The 15755-nt window shown below is 36.6% G+C and overlaps 6 protein-coding genes across 14 annotated transcripts; 4 read left to right on the top strand and 2 right to left on the bottom strand.

Annotated features, from left to right (window-relative positions):
- Positions 1-226: 226 nt before the first annotated feature.
- Positions 227-5911, top strand: LOC105673034 (PI-PLC X domain-containing protein 1). 4 transcript variants are annotated; one of them, XM_067354779.1, is made up of 7 exons: positions 227-774; positions 2989-3222; positions 3534-3788; positions 4126-4334; positions 4646-4850; positions 5003-5276; positions 5451-5911. In XM_067354779.1, the coding sequence occupies exons 2-7, from the start codon at positions 3126-3128 to the stop codon at positions 5689-5691; spliced, it is 1281 nt and encodes a 426-aa protein (XP_067210880.1). In that variant the 5' UTR covers positions 227-774; positions 2989-3125; the 3' UTR covers positions 5692-5911. The 4 variants fall into 4 exon arrangements, with proteins under 4 accessions (XP_067210880.1, XP_067210881.1, XP_012223786.1 ...); XM_067354780.1 differs by lacking the exon at positions 227-774 and adding an exon at positions 820-1984; XM_012368363.2 differs by lacking the exon at positions 227-774 and having other exon boundaries at positions 2031-3222.
- Positions 5912-6134: 223 nt separating this feature from the next.
- LOC105673017 (phenoloxidase-activating enzyme 1-like) lies at positions 6135-8562 on the top strand. The gene is made up of 7 exons (XM_067354788.1): positions 6135-6765; positions 6852-7057; positions 7344-7452; positions 7588-7769; positions 7855-7953; positions 8045-8217; positions 8285-8562. Exons 1-7 carry the CDS (start codon positions 6578-6580, stop codon positions 8387-8389), a joined length of 1062 nt encoding a protein of 353 aa, XP_067210889.1. The 5' UTR covers positions 6135-6577; the 3' UTR covers positions 8390-8562.
- On the bottom strand, positions 7272-9729 carry LOC105673035 (DREAM core complex component lin-52). Of its 5 annotated transcripts, none has more exons than XM_012368368.2 (4): positions 9589-9729; positions 8870-8947; positions 8687-8805; positions 7272-8623 (listed from the first exon to the last, which is right to left on the bottom strand). In XM_012368368.2, exons 1-4 carry the CDS (start codon positions 9626-9628, stop codon positions 8609-8611), a joined length of 252 nt encoding a protein of 83 aa, XP_012223791.1. In that variant the 5' UTR covers positions 9629-9729; the 3' UTR covers positions 7272-8608. The 5 variants fall into 5 exon arrangements, with proteins under 5 accessions (XP_012223791.1, XP_012223788.1, XP_012223789.1 ...); XM_012368365.2 differs by having other exon boundaries at positions 8695-8805; XM_012368366.2 differs by having other exon boundaries at positions 8695-8793.
- LOC105673037 (protein PET117 homolog, mitochondrial) lies at positions 9633-10139 on the bottom strand. Its single transcript, XM_012368369.2, has 2 exons — positions 9983-10139; positions 9633-9919 (listed from the first exon to the last, which is right to left on the bottom strand). The coding sequence occupies exons 1-2, from the start codon at positions 10117-10119 to the stop codon at positions 9778-9780; spliced, it is 279 nt and encodes a 92-aa protein (XP_012223792.2). The 5' UTR covers positions 10120-10139; the 3' UTR covers positions 9633-9777.
- A 148-nt stretch (positions 10140-10287) lies between these two features.
- Tpt (tRNA 2'-phosphotransferase) lies at positions 10288-12732 on the top strand. Of its 2 annotated transcripts, none has more exons than XR_001100020.2 (2): positions 10288-11154; positions 11897-12037. XR_001100020.2 is itself a non-coding variant. In XM_012360179.2 (2 exons), exons 1-2 carry the CDS (start codon positions 10999-11001, stop codon positions 12488-12490), a joined length of 606 nt encoding a protein of 201 aa, XP_012215602.1. In that variant the 5' UTR covers positions 10653-10998; the 3' UTR covers positions 12491-12732. The 2 variants fall into 2 exon arrangements, 1 of the variants encoding a protein (XP_012215602.1); XM_012360179.2 differs by having other exon boundaries at positions 10653-11010; positions 11897-12732.
- On the top strand, positions 12640-15476 carry LOC105668007 (speckle targeted PIP5K1A-regulated poly(A) polymerase-like). Its single transcript, XM_012360178.2, has 4 exons — positions 12640-12908; positions 13047-13144; positions 13243-13551; positions 13635-15476. Exons 1-4 carry the CDS (start codon positions 12640-12642, stop codon positions 15152-15154), a joined length of 2196 nt encoding a protein of 731 aa, XP_012215601.1. The 3' UTR covers positions 15155-15476.
- The last annotated feature ends 279 nt before the right edge of the window (positions 15477-15755 follow it).

Genomic DNA, 15755 nt, shown 5'->3' with positions numbered 1-15755 from the left:
CCCTTCTAAAAGCGACACGATACTTCAATTATCGCCATAAATTAAAGTGTCTTTAGTCAAAGCTCGATATAATTTTAAATATATTTCAGTCGGAAAGAATTGATGGTAATTAAAAACTCCAATCTTTTACGCTACTAGAAAGGTCATCAAGGCAATATAACGTTTGCATTCGGCGAAGAGATTTAAAAAAAAAAAAAAAAAAAAAAAAGTTTCACAAGCAGTCGTTCATTGCTAACTCCGTCTCATTATGTTAAAAGCTCACAGCTGTAGAGAATTTATATCGGATGTGTTTTTTCCCCACCATTTCCCAGGAGCTGAGCTATGCGAAGCATTCCGTTTTTACGATATAGCAATCATCCGATAATAATATCGGTGGAAGAAATTATGTTGAAAGCTTGTAAGCGCAGAGAGTTTATATATCAGATAGTGTTTTTTCCAGCGTGTTTTCCAGGCATGCTGGAGTTATGCGCGACACACCGCGCTACGTTTTTACGACATAGTAATCATCCGACAATGATATCGGTAGCGGAAATGAATAACGCTCTCTCTCTACGCAGCGATTCTTTTACGTAAGCGCGCAGTACAAGCGGAGCCAACGCTCGTACGCCCTCGTTTCCGCTTTCATTTTCGACGTGCGTTCTCATCAGAGACCAACAGTCGCTGATAAAAGAGCCGGGATTATTCTTTATATAGCTGCAACGCGCGTGTGAAAATATCCCGTAACGAAGGCTATCTATGCACGCTTCGCCGAGCCTCGCCGGAGCCGACCGACAGGTACGTAGCAAATCTTTTCCCGAATACGCATGGCCACCTTGCTTTCCGACATTTTTTTTGCGCGCGACGCAACACACTCAAGTGTTTATCGCGGATTTGAGCGCTTACTCTTGATATTTGCAATTTGATATTGCAAAACACGCGCAGATATTCGTATACAATCTCATTAGCGCAAAATTTATGATCGGCATACGTTCAAGGTTTACACTTTGTTTAATGCTTTTTGCATAACGGCTCTTGCATACCAGCCGTTTACTCAGTGGAAAAAAATACTTATATTCCCTGCGTTATATCGCGAACCGTTATTGTGTACTGTTAATCGATAACGTCGGGCAGCAATTGTTACTTACGCGTTGTGAAAAGCGCATTATTCGTTTTTTTAAAACTTGAAGTTTTACTAGACATTACTTTTCACGCGGTTTAAAAAAAAAGAGAAAAAATTTTTTTTCTTTTCAACTTCAAACTCAAGTCGCAAGTCGCAAAAAGTATTGCTTTTGTGTAGCGTGATTCAGCTCTCCGCGAATCCTTTAATAATAGAAAGTATAATATAATATACGTGCGCGCTATATAGGAAGTAAAACAGTATAAGACTGCAGGCTCAGTATTGCAAACACGTGCAGACGACGAATTCGACGTCTCTCTTTTTCTCCCCCTTCCTCCACCCGGTCGTCTCCGTTGCTTTTTTTTCCTCTCTTTCTTTCCTGCCATTTTATTTTCTCCCTTTTCTTCCCGTCTTTCTTTCTTTCGCGTTCCATTCTTACATTTCCTCTTTTCAAACTAAAAGATCCTTTGACATCCACGGGTTGCACCCAACGGGGGCTGTTAGGGGCCTTTAATTATACCACCGCTACGATGTTTCACCCCGTGTACATTTCGTGCTACTTCTGAGAAGAAGAAACATTCTTGCCGCCCGTGCTGTCTGTGTGAGACAAACCGCGCGCAGTTGCTGCGACCGGGGGCCGTTGCTGAAGAGTTCGCGTGATACCGAATCGCACCGCATAGTTTCACGCATCAGCGTGCGAGTCAGCGATTTTGTCTCCTTTTTTTCTTATTCTTTTTGCGCGCGTCGTCGATTATCACGGGAACACACGTTGTTCCGATGCCAAGAGGAGGAGGAGGAGGAGGAGGAGGCGAGGCAGACAATCGAAGATTCAAACCGGAACCAGCTAGCCGATCCCGTGGCGGTCGCACCTTGTGATAAAAATCTTCGGTAAGAAATCTTTTTCTCTCTTTCTCTCACACACTCTTTCTCTCTTTCTTCTTTCTCGATTCGACTCGCGTTGGCGGCACGCGGAAATATCGTCGCGTCGCGCTATGTAATTTCCTGGTGACTTCCGCCCCAGCGATCTTAATCGCCATCAACCACATGTGTGTTACGTTCTACGTAAGCAAGTTGCTGCAATCGAAAGATAACCGAGAAAGTCCTCTTAAATTTCTTCGTTTCATAACGTTCGACTCGCAGAAATGTGAGATCTAAATATTTTCTCGACAAGTCGGTCGAATCACTCTACATTAATTATGTAATAGAACGTCAAGTGAAATTACTGGGTCGAAAAGAAGAGGATTTGTTTTTAAGCTCGACAATATGTAGGCCACGCTTTCGTAATTTTGTCACAACGACATGCTAGTTGTGCGATCAGACGGCCGGATAAAAACTGACAGCCGACGTTTCTAACTGACGCGTATGTTTTTCTCGGTAGCAATCTCTCGCGAATCTGTCGTCATCACGTTCACCACATTTACGTTCTTGAACTTGCACAACTTGACTTGATCGCACGTACGGCGATCAGTCACGATTTATCAACGGAGAGCGGTACGAGTGCGCCGAACCGCGTGAAGATTCGAAACGGAGAGCCGTCCGCTGCTACCCACGCGTTTCAATTGATTGATTATTTTCTAATCGTCGTATCGCGGCTAATGCGAGTGCTAACAGGCAGACGTCTTTTACACGTGTTAAGCTCTGTGAAATGTGTTCCAACAGATGTATTTATTAGCGCGATTCCCACATCAAATATTGTTGTAAATTGTGTAGAGAAAAATTCACTTGTTCGTCACTATAAAAATTTCAAGTATCACCTCGACGTATGCGGTTCGTCTTTATCTGAAACGAATTGTATTTAAGTCCGTGAATTTCATGGATGCGATAATATCTCGAAGGCAAGCCGTGCATAAGAAACGAGTCGGATCGAAGTTGAAGGCCGACGTCTTTTGCAGCAGTTTGTAGTGAGTAGCCTCTTAGCTTCGTGGAAAGAATTGAAACGATTGAGGAGGCACAGAGGAATGTCAACGTCCTGAAGAGGCGGATAGATTTTACTTACTAACGAGGTTTCCCGCACATAACACGAACGAAGATGAAGCTACTCACAGTCGTTCTCGCTCTCTTCTCTTGGTCGACGATCGTCTATTGCGTTTCAACCGGCAGATTTTGCGATTCGGAAAGCGGCGACGGTGAGTTGCAAAATTATGTTTAATTAATATAGCTCGTAATAACAAATGCAGTACTTAAATCAATTGACTATCGAATTATTCTTGTATTGACCGTACTGTGTTGAATTATTCAAGCAAGATATATTGAATTATTCAAGTGTTCCATTTAGCGTCATATTTTTTTTTACTCATCGAAGGAAACAACATTCTCATCACGATTTACTTGGCAAAGGAACGATCCTACATGTTTTCGACGGAGATTATTGACGTGCGCGTCAAACGGATCTTTCATCCAACATCCTGTAAACATTTTTTCTTTTTTTTCTTTACAGACTTTCAACGCGCGCACATCGGCCTGATTATCTCGCCCATAATGTCCATTAAAATGATACGAGAGATCGAGATTTATTGGAACCACGCCAAGTATCGACCGGGCGATACGATAGCTCTTTACACGAGCGAACCCGCAAACGGCCTCGAGCCAATTTATACCCTGGTACCAAACGCGCCGAGTGGTATAAAGAGGACCGGACTGCAGGCCACGTTCGTTCCCACTTCGAATCTCACGTTCGTTCGACAATGCCTACGTACGTGCGCGACGTCTCGCAGTTACATAATTTCGATATATAGGCTGCTCGTTAAGCGCAAAAGCCGCGATTATGAGAGCCGCAATCTCCTCTGTCATTTGCGAAATTGCGAAATGAATTTGTTTTCATATTTCTTATATGTCATTGTGTAGAGGCGATATTGCTTAGTCTGTCGAAATTTTTTTTTTCGCAAAAATTGATTACTCTTCACAATTTCGGTTCAAAGATCGCCACTTGCCTCGATCTACTTTTCCTTTCCCTCGCGATAAACTTATACCGGTGTGTGTGTGAGACCGTATATTTGAACACTAACAGAACACAAATCTCGCTCTAACAGAGTATCACGTCGCCTGGCTGAGAAACGGCACGATAAGACTGACAAATTGTCTGCAAACGCAGCCTCACTGGATGACGGAGAGGAAGGAAATCCTGGGATCACTGCCGATGAGCCGAGTATTCCTGCCCGGCACACACGATTCCGCGTCGTACGCGATACACAGACGAGCGAATCTTGAGAACTTCGTCGAGAGATTCGTGATCACTCAGGTAAATTTATAAATTGCGCGGAGAATGAAGTATTTCTACACAAACGAAGGCAGCGTTAAACGCGCAAGTCGGACATCAACGAGAGTACAAGACGTACGTGTGTTTCGCTCTTCTTTACGGGATAAACTCTTCGATATTCAGACTCTTTGATCAATTTCGAGTCAATTTCTCCCTGCTCGGCTCGAATGTCGAGATACGTGTGTTAGCGAATAGTTAGCGAAAGAGTCTGGGAGTCGTTAGTTTACACACTAAAATAAAAATTAGATATGGAATAACCGTTGCTGGTAATCGTTAGGATAATTAAACTGCAGGATGTGGACGTACTCGCGCAATTGATCTACGGGGTTCGTTATCTGGACATCAGAGTCGGGCATTATCCCAACACCGACTCGGTATGGTGGGCGAATCACGGTGTGTACAGGTCTGTTCCCATGCAAAATGTGGTGAATCAGGTGAAAACCTTCCTCGACAACACGAACGAGGTCGTGATATTCGACATCCAGGAATTTCCCGTCGGTAATATTTCAATATGAAATGATTCCTTTTTGCGATGTCTCTCTCGTATTATATTTTCAATCATCAATAATATGATTTTTTTCTAAATTAACAATAAAATATATCGCAAGTTGTAACAAAGAACTTTTGCTGATCGTGCGCGGTGTGACCAGGCTTCGGAAAAAATCTGGGAGTGCATCACGACTTCATTGGATTTCTCGAAGAACAATTCGCCGGCTACTACCTGCCGAAAAGTTATCACGGGTGGACCAGCACGCTGAATGCGATCTGGTCGTCTGGGAAAAGACTTATAATCGGTTACGACGAGAAGCGGGTCGTCAGTCGCTATGAAAGCGTGTGGCCCTGCGTGACGCATCAATGGGGAAATGTCAGGACCATCGAAGACTTGTTCAACTACCTGAATCGTATTGAAACAGAAAGTCTCGGGTACGTTGAGTTATTTATCTACCTGAATCGCCTGAAAACGAAAATTCTCCGATATGCAAAGCTTTACCTGAGCTGGGTTTAGATTTGTGACCGCCTAAATCAAAATTCTTTTCGGCTGTGCTGTCCTATTCTACATTTCACAGTTATCCTTGCTAATCGCGCTTCCCATTTCAGGTATCCTAGATCAATACCGAGATCAGCGATGGCAGAGCTGACGCCCAACACGTGGGACGTAATCTTAAACAGACTCGGAGGCATCCGCCAAATGGCGGAGACGGTTAATTTTAACGTTACGAATTGGTACAACAGCAAGTGGCAACATACCGCCAATATCGTCGCCGTCGACTTCGTCCGATCGTCCGGCATCATCGAGACCGCGATCGAATGGAACGAAAGACGGAACTCACGTTGCTAAAGCCTTTCCCTATTCACGCAAGAATTAAAGAAACACACCGAGCAAAGTTCGTTAATGCACTCGAAATGATTTTAGTATGCCGAACAAATTTTATGGAAATAGTACTTAATAATTTATTATCTCGGTTCTTTTATGTGAATATTAACAAATTTTATACGCAAGGTGAATCTCACACACACACAATTCAAAGAATAAAAAAATGTAAATATATCTCACAAAATACCTATTTCTCATATTTTTTTCCACCGCTTTTACAGAAATATAACGAGATAAAAATATTTTCTCCCAATTTGTATAATTTATTAACAAATGTCATTGTATTTTGCAGATATCACTGCGTTGAAATAAAAGGCAATCTAATTTTTTAAATGATTGATTTAAATGCAGCTCATATTGTAAAGATGACAACAATTCTGCAACAATGCTATTTTTGTCAAGAACTCTTAACGAAGCGTAGCGCACATTCGCGCATCAGTCGCGTAATATATATTTTCGCATGATAATCGCAGTTCCGCCGGATGTACGAATAATGCTCTAGTCAAGGTAACCGAGAGAAACGAAATCGTCTATCGCGCACAAAGTACAGGTGCGCGATGCAACGAAATCAGTTCATCATCCGGTGCAAACGATGCTGGTCGCAAACGCGAGACCAAGCATCGAAGTACATCTTCATTAATCTTGCGGTCGCGCTTTCACACGAAACGGACAACGAATTAGAAAAGAGAAGCCCGAGGGAGGACGATAATTATTCATGGAAAAAATCTTCTCACTAGATCGTTTCTTAGAATCAACTGGTGGACGCCAAAGTTTCTAGTTTTACGAAAATAGTGACTCTTCATTCTCATTAAGAGAGTGCGACCGTGTCGTTTGCATTTGTATTCCGAAGATGCGCCGCTTCTTGCTACTGCTTTTACTGCCAATCGTAACTTCGGAGCTGTGCGAGCACGCTTGGTACCAATATTTCACATGCCAGAATAATTCCCTTTCTTGTCCTAATAATCAGAGATGCACATTCATCGAACACTGCCCGGCAGTTGCGACTCTAATGGATCGAAACGAGCTCTCCGCTCATAGGTAACGTTGTCTCTTCAATTTCGATTCGTTAATCGGTACACACACACACACGCGCGCACACTTATACGTGGATTTTTCGAACGCAGATTGCGACAAGCTGTGTGTGGGTACGATCGAACACGCATGAAAATTTGCTGCAGCGTGGCCACTTATTTCGAACAGCCAACATATACAAGTCTGGATGTGAATCCGAAGGAATCATCCTCGAGCTTGCAGTGCGGAAAGAGTCTTATTTCGAATAACGTAGATAGTTTAGGATCGTATCCTTTTGTCGCAAGGATCGGTTTCATAAGCAAGTATTTACGCGCATATAGAAACATATTGCATAGAAATTACATGGTGTACAGAATGTCCCAGAAGCTGTCCATTTTGTCTCAATCTTGATATAAAAAATTAACATTTTTATATCATTGGCGATTTTATGGTGAATTTATGAATGAAATTGCGACTTCTGAGACATCATGTACATGGCATACTAACTTAATTTCATCTATTCGAAAGACCAGTTAGTTGTATTTCTTGTCTTTTTATTATATGAAACATGCGCTTTCAGTCTGTTAGCAAGAATTCGTTTTCAGATACATTAACGGGTGAGATCAAATACTCGTGCAATGGCGTGATTGTTAATGAGCGTACAGTATTAACTACAGCGACATGCGCACTCGCGAAATCGGACAAATACAGATTGTAAGTATACAGCAGTCGAAAATATATTATAACGAATAATCGTTTCTAAGATTTTCGATTTTTCTCAAGATAACCATCTTGAATCGCAAGCATGCAATGATATTTTATATAACACAATCCTTTTTCCATATTTAGGTGCTCTGTGCTCATTGGTGAACATAATACAGAGTCAGATCCGGATTGCAACAAGTTATTTTGCGGACATAAAACCAGTAGCCACGATATATCGTATGTGGTAAAACATCCGGGCTACGACGCCGCAACATTTTCCAATAATCTCGCCTTGCTTCGCTTGAAGAAGGCCATCGATTTTACAGGTATGTACAATTCTTAAATATACATCCGAAAACGCTCTCAGGACCAAATCTCAGTATGATACAATATATATTCGGTGTCCTTCAGCCACAGCGCAACCGATTTGTTTTATACCGGAAGACAGATACGTCAGTTTAGGAAGTACATGCACTGTTGCCGGCTGGGGAAAGTTATCCGGTCAGAAAGGTATTGTATTAATTGAACAAACTATCGTAAAGCGGTAAACTGTAAAGCAGTGTTCATGTAACGTCCAAGTGCTATAACCCTTGTGATCCAGCACAGCCAACGACGCAACAGTCATTACAGCTAAAACTCGTACCTAAGCAGCAATGCTCGGACTACTTAAGCCAAGGTCTGTCTGTTGAATTATGCGCCAAAGGAAACTGTGAACCTTGTTCAGGTTACAGCGGAAGTCCTCTATTGTACAAATATGCGGACACATATTTCCTGGTAAGTCACGAGCATAAACATATACATATACTACAGATGTAGTCCACATATGTTTTTCTTTTATCAGGTTGGAATCCTATCATATGGGTCTAGCTGTGACTCAGATACCGTTTTTCCATCTGCATTTATAAATGTACAGAGATATGCGAGATGGATTTTAGAAAATTCTTAAGATCGTACAAATGCGTCTTAAGATTTCTCAGAAATACTGATTGGTATTGTATTTTTATAAGTTTTATTGTTTTTTTTTTCCCCCCCGAGAATCCAAAATATTATTTATGTTTAAATATATTTAAATATTTGCCGCGTGTCATTTCCTTAGCCTCTTCTAGACCCAGCTGATAAGCTACATCGTGCAGTCTTTTCACTTCCGAGATAAGCCCGGTCATTGTCAAATTACCCAGTTCTGCAAGAAAATATTTTACGATATTTAGCAATAAAAGATGAAGAATTTTTTGTTAATATGTACCAACTCACGATGCAAACGACTTATGTCTTCCGGTGAAAGGTTTGCAGTCCAAAAACATGGTTCTGTCTGCGGTGAATTTTGAGCAACAAACTCATGCATACCTGGAACTTTATTGCTTGCTAATATATATATAATGTATTATATAGGTATAATTCAAACAATATTTCTGAAAAATATACTCACTTTGTTCAGGCCATAAATCGGGAGATGCTCTATCCAATTTTTCTAAACTCATTAGACTCTCTTCTACGCAAGATAAATCTATTAAAAGAAATTGACTCATTTAACTTTTTGCATTTAAAATATTTTCTTTACGATATTATTTTATTTTTATTTGACATCTTGATCACAATAATTGCAAATTGCATTAAACAGAATACAATAAAGTTCGTATAAATTAATTCAAATAATATTTTATGCATAATTAATAGAATTTAATTAAAATAAAAAAAAATTTAATATTTTAATCTTCTAGTTATGTATTTTTTTGAATAATCAATATTTATTTGCATTATGTAGAACATGCAACACAAAATAGCATAAAATAAGACTATTTCATGGAAGAAATAAACTATTTATAGATGTAAAATTAAATTGAACATTAGATACAGCTGGAGAGTTAAACAGTTTTAAAAATTTGTAATTTTTTTTTCAAGACGTATCATATAGATATATAGAACTTATGAAGACAAAGCCTATGTGAAGAAATTGACTCAAAATTATTTTAAAAAGGTATTTATATTATCAATATATTTTAAATACTATTAATATATATATATATCTTAAAAAATATGATCGTAACTCTCAAATGCAAATATTACTCCAAATAACTTCTGAATTTGTTCGTAATACTTCAAAATTGTTTCTACATCTGCGTTTTATTTGTAAAGTTCCAAACTTACCCGTCTGATCAGCTGGTTCATCAGTTGCCATAATGTTCATGTAATTTAAAATTTAGACAAGATTTCCTAGAGAGACTTTGGCGATTGACTCATATACAAAATGTAGCAAAATGACGACACGAGATGTACTTCATGTACGGCTCTCTTTCAATCTACGAAAATCCTTCAGTGACAGAATCCAACTTCGCATTACGTGTCGTATTCTCGAATTAATTCTCCTCTGCGCAATTCCTTGGCTAATTCGGCTTGCTGCTGCAGAACGTAGAGATTTTCTGCTTTTCGACGCTCTTGTCGTTCAATGTCGCGTATCACACCCAAGTGGAGTTGCTGCCTGAAATGCAACGCAGTATGTAATGCAACTGTCGAGTGTCTAAATATCGTAATGCGGTATTACCTGTCGTATGCCTGCTTATAATGCACGTAGCCTATTATTCCGACAGACGCCATGCAACATAAACCGAAAATGGCTTTAGACGCAGTAGACATTACAGGTGATTGGTGAGCAAGTATCGTTCTCACGTTGGTACACATGATCTCGAATGAAGCATAATGCAATCGATTATAATCGATTCGCGTAAACTACCTTAAGGCATATTCAAACTCGCGTAAAATTGCCTTAGGCTGCGTTCCCATTTCGTCTCACTCAGTGCAGTATCCAGTGGCCGCCATTTTGCTGGATACTGCACTGGAGAAGCGTTCCCAAATTACTGGACTGGCTAGTGGCTAGTGACAGTTTCGCACACGTATTAGCTCATAACCTAAATAAAATTGTTAGTTAATATGTAAATAGTGTTGAAGCAATTATTGCCAGTAAAGATTATTATATTGATAAGTAAATATTTCAATTAGCAATGTATTAATAAGTGTTAGCGTTATTTTTAAATATTATAACGACGATTATACCGATTATTTGTTTGTATAACTTCACATTTAAAAACAATAAATTATTATATATAATGTTTATTGTATATAATTATTGTACATAATTTTATTTTTTCAGTACACATTGATTTTTTTTATTAACGTGTTGTGATTATTCTGAACGAGGTACGATTGTCACTAGCCAGTCCAGTAATTTGGGAACGCTTCTCCAGTGCAGTATCCAGTAAAATGGCGGCCACTGGATACTGCACTGAGTGAGACAAAATGGGAACGCAGCCTTATGCTCTAACGATACTAGCGCCAAGGATTTAATTGAATTCCGACCACAGCGTGAGTGTAAGATCTAGATATAATTTGTTTTGCGATCGAAACAAAGTAATTTTTGTGATTAGAGGCTCGATAATATTGTAATTTGGCAAGTTTTTTATTCTGAAACAACATAAGCGTTGAAACGTATTTCTGCAAGTTGATACAGAAAAAGATTCCAACGAGTCCACAGGAAGAGATTCGGCGGACTGCATTATATTCATGTTTTCAGAGGTTAGCCTATTATGATGTAACGGTTTAAAGAAAAAGCTACTTACATTCTGTTTATGATATGCTGTGATATACTAATTAAATAGTACATGCCACGTACAACAAAAGTATTAGAGATGTTTTTATGGGAACGCACTTCTTCTATAGGTATTAAGTTTGTTATTTTTTGTAGTTGCTCTATTTACTTTCTGTCTTTTCCAGTATATATGCCTAAGATCTTATATTTGTTTATGTAAATATTCTAAAGACGATCTATATCTGAAAATTCGTTTGCTTAATTTCTCTCTGACTAATTTTTCTAAGAATGTTTTAATACATTTAGGATGCTTATTCATATATATATTTCAATAATTTTCAATTCAAAACATGGTTGTTGACTTTCCTCAAAGACAGTAAACATGCCTTGAAAAGACTAATACACAGAATGATAGTGATTGTATATGCATATGTTTTGATAATTTTGTATGTTTAAGATATATAAAATTATTTTTGTATATAAGATATATTAAAATTATGTGATTTATAATTATATATTTGTAATGTAATTATATATTTAAGATTTGGCATGAGCTTATACTCATATATTTTATTTTTACAAAAATTACAATATTTATCTAAACTAGCAACTAATATAATTGAAACAGCAGAACAATTGAAGATATCCATTGAAGAAGCTGAGGCAGAAATTATCATTAATATAATTCCCAATTTAGTAATAGGAATAATCATTTTGTGTATGTTCAATACTTTGTCAAATAAATATTTATATTATCTTCCACAAAACTTGAGAAAATGATACTTTTATTTTTCTGAGGATCCCTTCAATTGTCTGTTTAATTTAATGTACAATTAGTGTTATTTTAATAGATGTTATTTACAATATTTTCAGAAGCAGAGTCAAAGCGATATTCTTCTCAGTAAAAGACTGTCCTATCTGTTACGCCATGGTGCTACAAAGGAAGGATTAGATATTAAACCAAATGGCTTTATTGCAGTTGATGAACTATTAAATAAATCGTTGTCCCAACATAATATTGATGATATCAAGAGAGTAGTAAAGCATAATAACAAACAAAGATTCACTCTATGTACCATTAATGGTATTTTAGAGATTAAAGCAAACCAGGGCCATTCCATATCCAAGATCACTGAACTAAACTTGAAAATACTTGATTGTGTGAAATTTGATGTAATACATGGAACTTATTTCAAATATTGGACGAAGATAAAAGCTGAAGGTCTATCTCGTATGAATAGAAATCATATTCATTTTGCAAAGGGATTAAACTTTATCAACGGCTTACGGCAAGGCGCAGAACTATTTATTTATATCCACTTTGATAAGGCAAAGAAAGATGACTTAATATTTTTAGAATCTGAAAATGGTGTTGTTCTCTGTGCTGGAAATTCAAAAGGATTTATTGAAAAAAAATATTTTCTAAAAGTGATCACAAAACATGGTCAAGCACTGAATTTTGACTGAAGTTTTTTATTTTTTCACTATATTGTTTTTAATATATTTTTTTTTTTCTACAATACGTAATACATTGATTACAATTGATCGTAATTGTATTATATTGATGTAAATCGTTAGTGATTATTTCAACAATTTTACCTTTTCGATATTTGACAATGGATTCTCAACTATCTGTTGAATGTTCTGCACAATCAAATAAACATACAAACAACCAAGTTGCTACAAGCTCAAATCATCAAGAAGAAAAACTGGGACAGAAATCGCAGGAAGAAAATCCACATTATGTACCAGGAAAGTCACTTTGCATTAGTCCTTTACCAGAAACTATATCTCGAGAAGAATTGTTAAAATTTCTTTATCAATTCGGATCAGTTAAAAGACACCATTTTGAACGAAATTCTTTATGGATCGAATACCATAGCAGGTACGGTACTAGTATTTATAATATTTATGATATTTTTAAATTTAAAAATAAGGAAGATGACAAATATTTTTAATATAAAAATTAATGTAAAACTAATTAATTAAGAGAGTATATATTTGTCTTAATGTGATATTACAGCAAACCCATTTATATTTTAACGAGAAAGTCAAATTGGTTGCCAAATGAAAAACTATGCATAAGAAGAATTAAGAAAAATAAAGATGATTTTGATAAAGGTAAAGATATATATATATATTTTAAGACTACTATTTTTTATGAAGATTATTTGACATAAATTTATATTTATGTTTATATTTATATATTGTTTTTACAGGGTCAAAACAAAAAGGTAAAAATGTCCCCAACAAAACCGAGGAAGAAGAAGACCTAATAAGTTATGACCGCATAAAGACTGGTATTGAAAATGAAGTGACATTTGACGGTCAATTGGCCGCACTTTTAAATTCAATACAACTTAGTGACTTTGAATTAACGACAAGATATAATGTTATTTGCACACATTTGGACGAAATATTCAGACCGACTTTTCCTGAATGTCGAACATATAGATTTGGTTCAACAGTAGCGGGATTGGGTTTTAAAGAGAGTGATTTAGATATCTACATGTACGTCGGTAGAGACGGTAAGAAATTTTATTTTTCTGTTATGTATGAATATTGTGTGTGTTTGAATTGTGTTGATATTTTTTTTTTTTTTTTGTTTAAGGTCTATCACCAGCTTTACACAGACCGGATATTCCACCACACATATTGACGCTATCAATTTTCAAAAAAGTGAAGAGAGTTATGTACAGCATGAAATCTGTCTTTGCCAATATAGTATCAATCCCTAAAGCAAAAACGCCTATTATAAAATTTCGTTATGCACCAACCAACGTCTCGTGTGATATTTCTTTCAAAAACAGTTTAGGCATTTACAAAAGTGACTTTTTAAAATATTGTGCAACATGTGACCCTCGAATAAGACCATTAATGCTGCTCATTAAGTATTGGGCAAGACATTTTGGAATTTCTGGCATCGGGAGAATCTCCAGCTATGGACTGGTATGTTTGATTATCTTTTATCTTCAACAAGATTTTGTTGGTCTTCTTCCACCCTTACTAGCTCTTCAGAGGACTTGTGCTCCACGGATCATAAATGGATGGCAAGTAAATTTTAATGAAAATACAGTATTGCCAGCTACTACCAACAACGATAATATCGCGATGCTACTTCATAAGTTCTTCTCTTTCTATGCCACATTTCACTTCAATTCATGTGTGATATGTTTATTGGACGGAAAGACATATTCGGCAGCTGACTTTGCTCAACTAGATAAATTACCTGATTATATGGATAGATACAAATGTTGTATCATGGAAAACGGTGCCAAGAAATTGGATATTCAGAAACCGATGTGCCTGCAAGATCCGATCGAACTTAATCAGAATACAGCTGCGGTTACATCAGACCGCGCATCAATAGCATTTCAACGTTGTTGCGCGTTTGGCGCTGAACTCTGTATAACCGCTAGTGAAAATAATTACGAAAATCTATTGAAAATGTTATTTAGTACAATACCTCCCGAATTGATAATAACAAAAAAGAAGAAAAAGAAGTTCAAAACCAAGATATGTGCTGGTCGGTTTCTTCAGGATTGCCAGAAAATTGCAGGATTGCCAGAAGATTTCGAAGAATGTACAAACGTTCTCGACAAGGAACAGTACAAGAAAAATAATTGGTATTTCTTAGCTTTTAATCTAATAAGAGATATCTTTAAAATGGTCTTCAAATTGCAAGTTGAAGTACTTCTCGATCAAGAAACGAAGCAGCAGAAAGTTGAAGTATTATCTGATGTACACACCAGAAGTCATCAAAACATAACTTTCCACTGCACAGGAAGCAAATGTGTATGGTACAATCGAAAAAAGAATAACAGAACTTTTTTGGATATTCAATTAAGTCTTTTAGAGAAAGAAGCAATTACGTCCGACAAAGTAGTGGAGCAGTTAAGTGAACATGAGGAAGCTAACAATATAAAGCTAGATTTTATATGTGTATTAGAAAAGGCAGATAATCCTGTAGCAGTAATATTAACGTTACATGATGAGAATAGTCAAAATCACATCTTTCGGCAATTTGAGTGTTTCGTAAATAGTTGGATACCAAAAATAATAGACAAAACATTGCTTCACATGCTACAATTTCAAAAAACTTATGACCAGTTGCTACAACATGCAAAATGATTCATTGTGATGATTTTAAACCCATTCCATGTATGTTTTTCACCATACATGTGTTAAAAATGAGCAATATTTCTTTAGCAAAACTTTGGACAATTTGATAATCAGCTTAGATCATCATATTGTTAAATAACTAATTCTCAACATGTCTGACTATTGATTACTTCCAAAAATTAAAAAACTTCTATTAGATTTTCTGACCTATATATTACTTATTGAAAATAATTATAAAATTTAGTTTTTGAATTTATATGTAACATTTACGAGCTGAATTCTAAAGGTGTAATCATCGAATAAATAAATTTTCTTACCAATATGTACAATATGTATGAATATATATATTTAACTTTTTCATATATTTGCGAAAAATTAAGTACACAAGTTATTAGAAATGGTATGTTTAATTATTTCATATTTTGGCTAAATTCCTTTTTGCATATATTTATATTTTTTACTTATATATCTTGTTCATATATTAACATTAATGTCCTTGACTTTTTATTTAGTTACGATTACGTTTATGCATAATGACTAGTAATAAGAAATCTAAAAATTCACTTGGATTAATTAACTTTTTTATCATGTAAATTCTTGATATTTTAAT

The sequence above is a fragment of the Linepithema humile genome, chromosome 5 (genome assembly GCF_040581485.1).
Source record: "Linepithema humile isolate Giens D197 chromosome 5, Lhum_UNIL_v1.0, whole genome shotgun sequence".
Classification (NCBI taxonomy): Eukaryota; Metazoa; Arthropoda; class Insecta; order Hymenoptera; family Formicidae; genus Linepithema; species Linepithema humile.
Note: the sequence above shows the minus strand (reverse complement) of the source record. Positions and strands in the feature narration are given on the sequence as shown.

Excerpts from the sequence above, each read along its gene's own strand:
- LOC105673034 (XM_067354779.1), top strand. The coding sequence starts at position 3,126 with ATGAAGCTACTCACAGTCGTTCTCGCTCTCTTCTCTTGGTCGACGATC. Across the intron at positions 3,789-4,125 it reads GTTCGTTCGACAATGCCTAC|AGTATCACGTCGCCTGGCTG; the intron begins GTACGTGCGCGA and ends TCGCTCTAACAG. Across the intron at positions 5,277-5,450 it reads ATTGAAACAGAAAGTCTCGG|GTATCCTAGATCAATACCGA; the intron begins GTACGTTGAGTT and ends TTCCCATTTCAG.
- LOC105673017 (XM_067354788.1), top strand. The coding sequence starts at position 6,578 with ATGCGCCGCTTCTTGCTACTGCTTTTACTGCCAATCGTAACTTCGGAG. Across the intron at positions 7,058-7,343 it reads CGCAAGGATCGGTTTCATAA|ATACATTAACGGGTGAGATC; the intron begins GCAAGTATTTAC and ends ATTCGTTTTCAG. Across the intron at positions 8,218-8,284 it reads ATGCGGACACATATTTCCTG|GTTGGAATCCTATCATATGG; the intron begins GTAAGTCACGAG and ends TTCTTTTATCAG.
- LOC105673035 (XM_012368365.2), bottom strand. The coding sequence starts at position 9,628 with ATGAACATTATGGCAACTGATGAACCAGCTGATCAGACGG. Across the intron at positions 8,806-8,869 it reads CGATTTATGGCCTGAACAAA|CAAGCAATAAAGTTCCAGGT; the intron begins GTGAGTATATTT and ends TATATATATTAG. Across the intron at positions 8,624-8,694 it reads AGACATAAGTCGTTTGCATC|AACTGGGTAATTTGACAATG; the intron begins GTGAGTTGGTAC and ends ATTTTCTTGCAG.
- LOC105673037 (XM_012368369.2), bottom strand. The coding sequence starts at position 10,119 with ATGTGTACCAACGTGAGAACGATACTTGCTCACCAATCACCTGTAATG. Across the intron at positions 9,920-9,982 it reads TATAAGCAGGCATACGACAG|GCAGCAACTCCACTTGGGTG; the intron begins GTAATACCGCAT and ends GTTGCATTTCAG.
- LOC105668007 (XM_012360178.2), top strand. The coding sequence starts at position 12,640 with ATGGATTCTCAACTATCTGTTGAATGTTCTGCACAATCAAATAAACAT. Across the intron at positions 12,909-13,046 it reads TGGATCGAATACCATAGCAG|CAAACCCATTTATATTTTAA; the intron begins GTACGGTACTAG and ends GTGATATTACAG. Across the intron at positions 13,145-13,242 it reads TAAAGATGATTTTGATAAAG|GGTCAAAACAAAAAGGTAAA; the intron begins GTAAAGATATAT and ends TTGTTTTTACAG.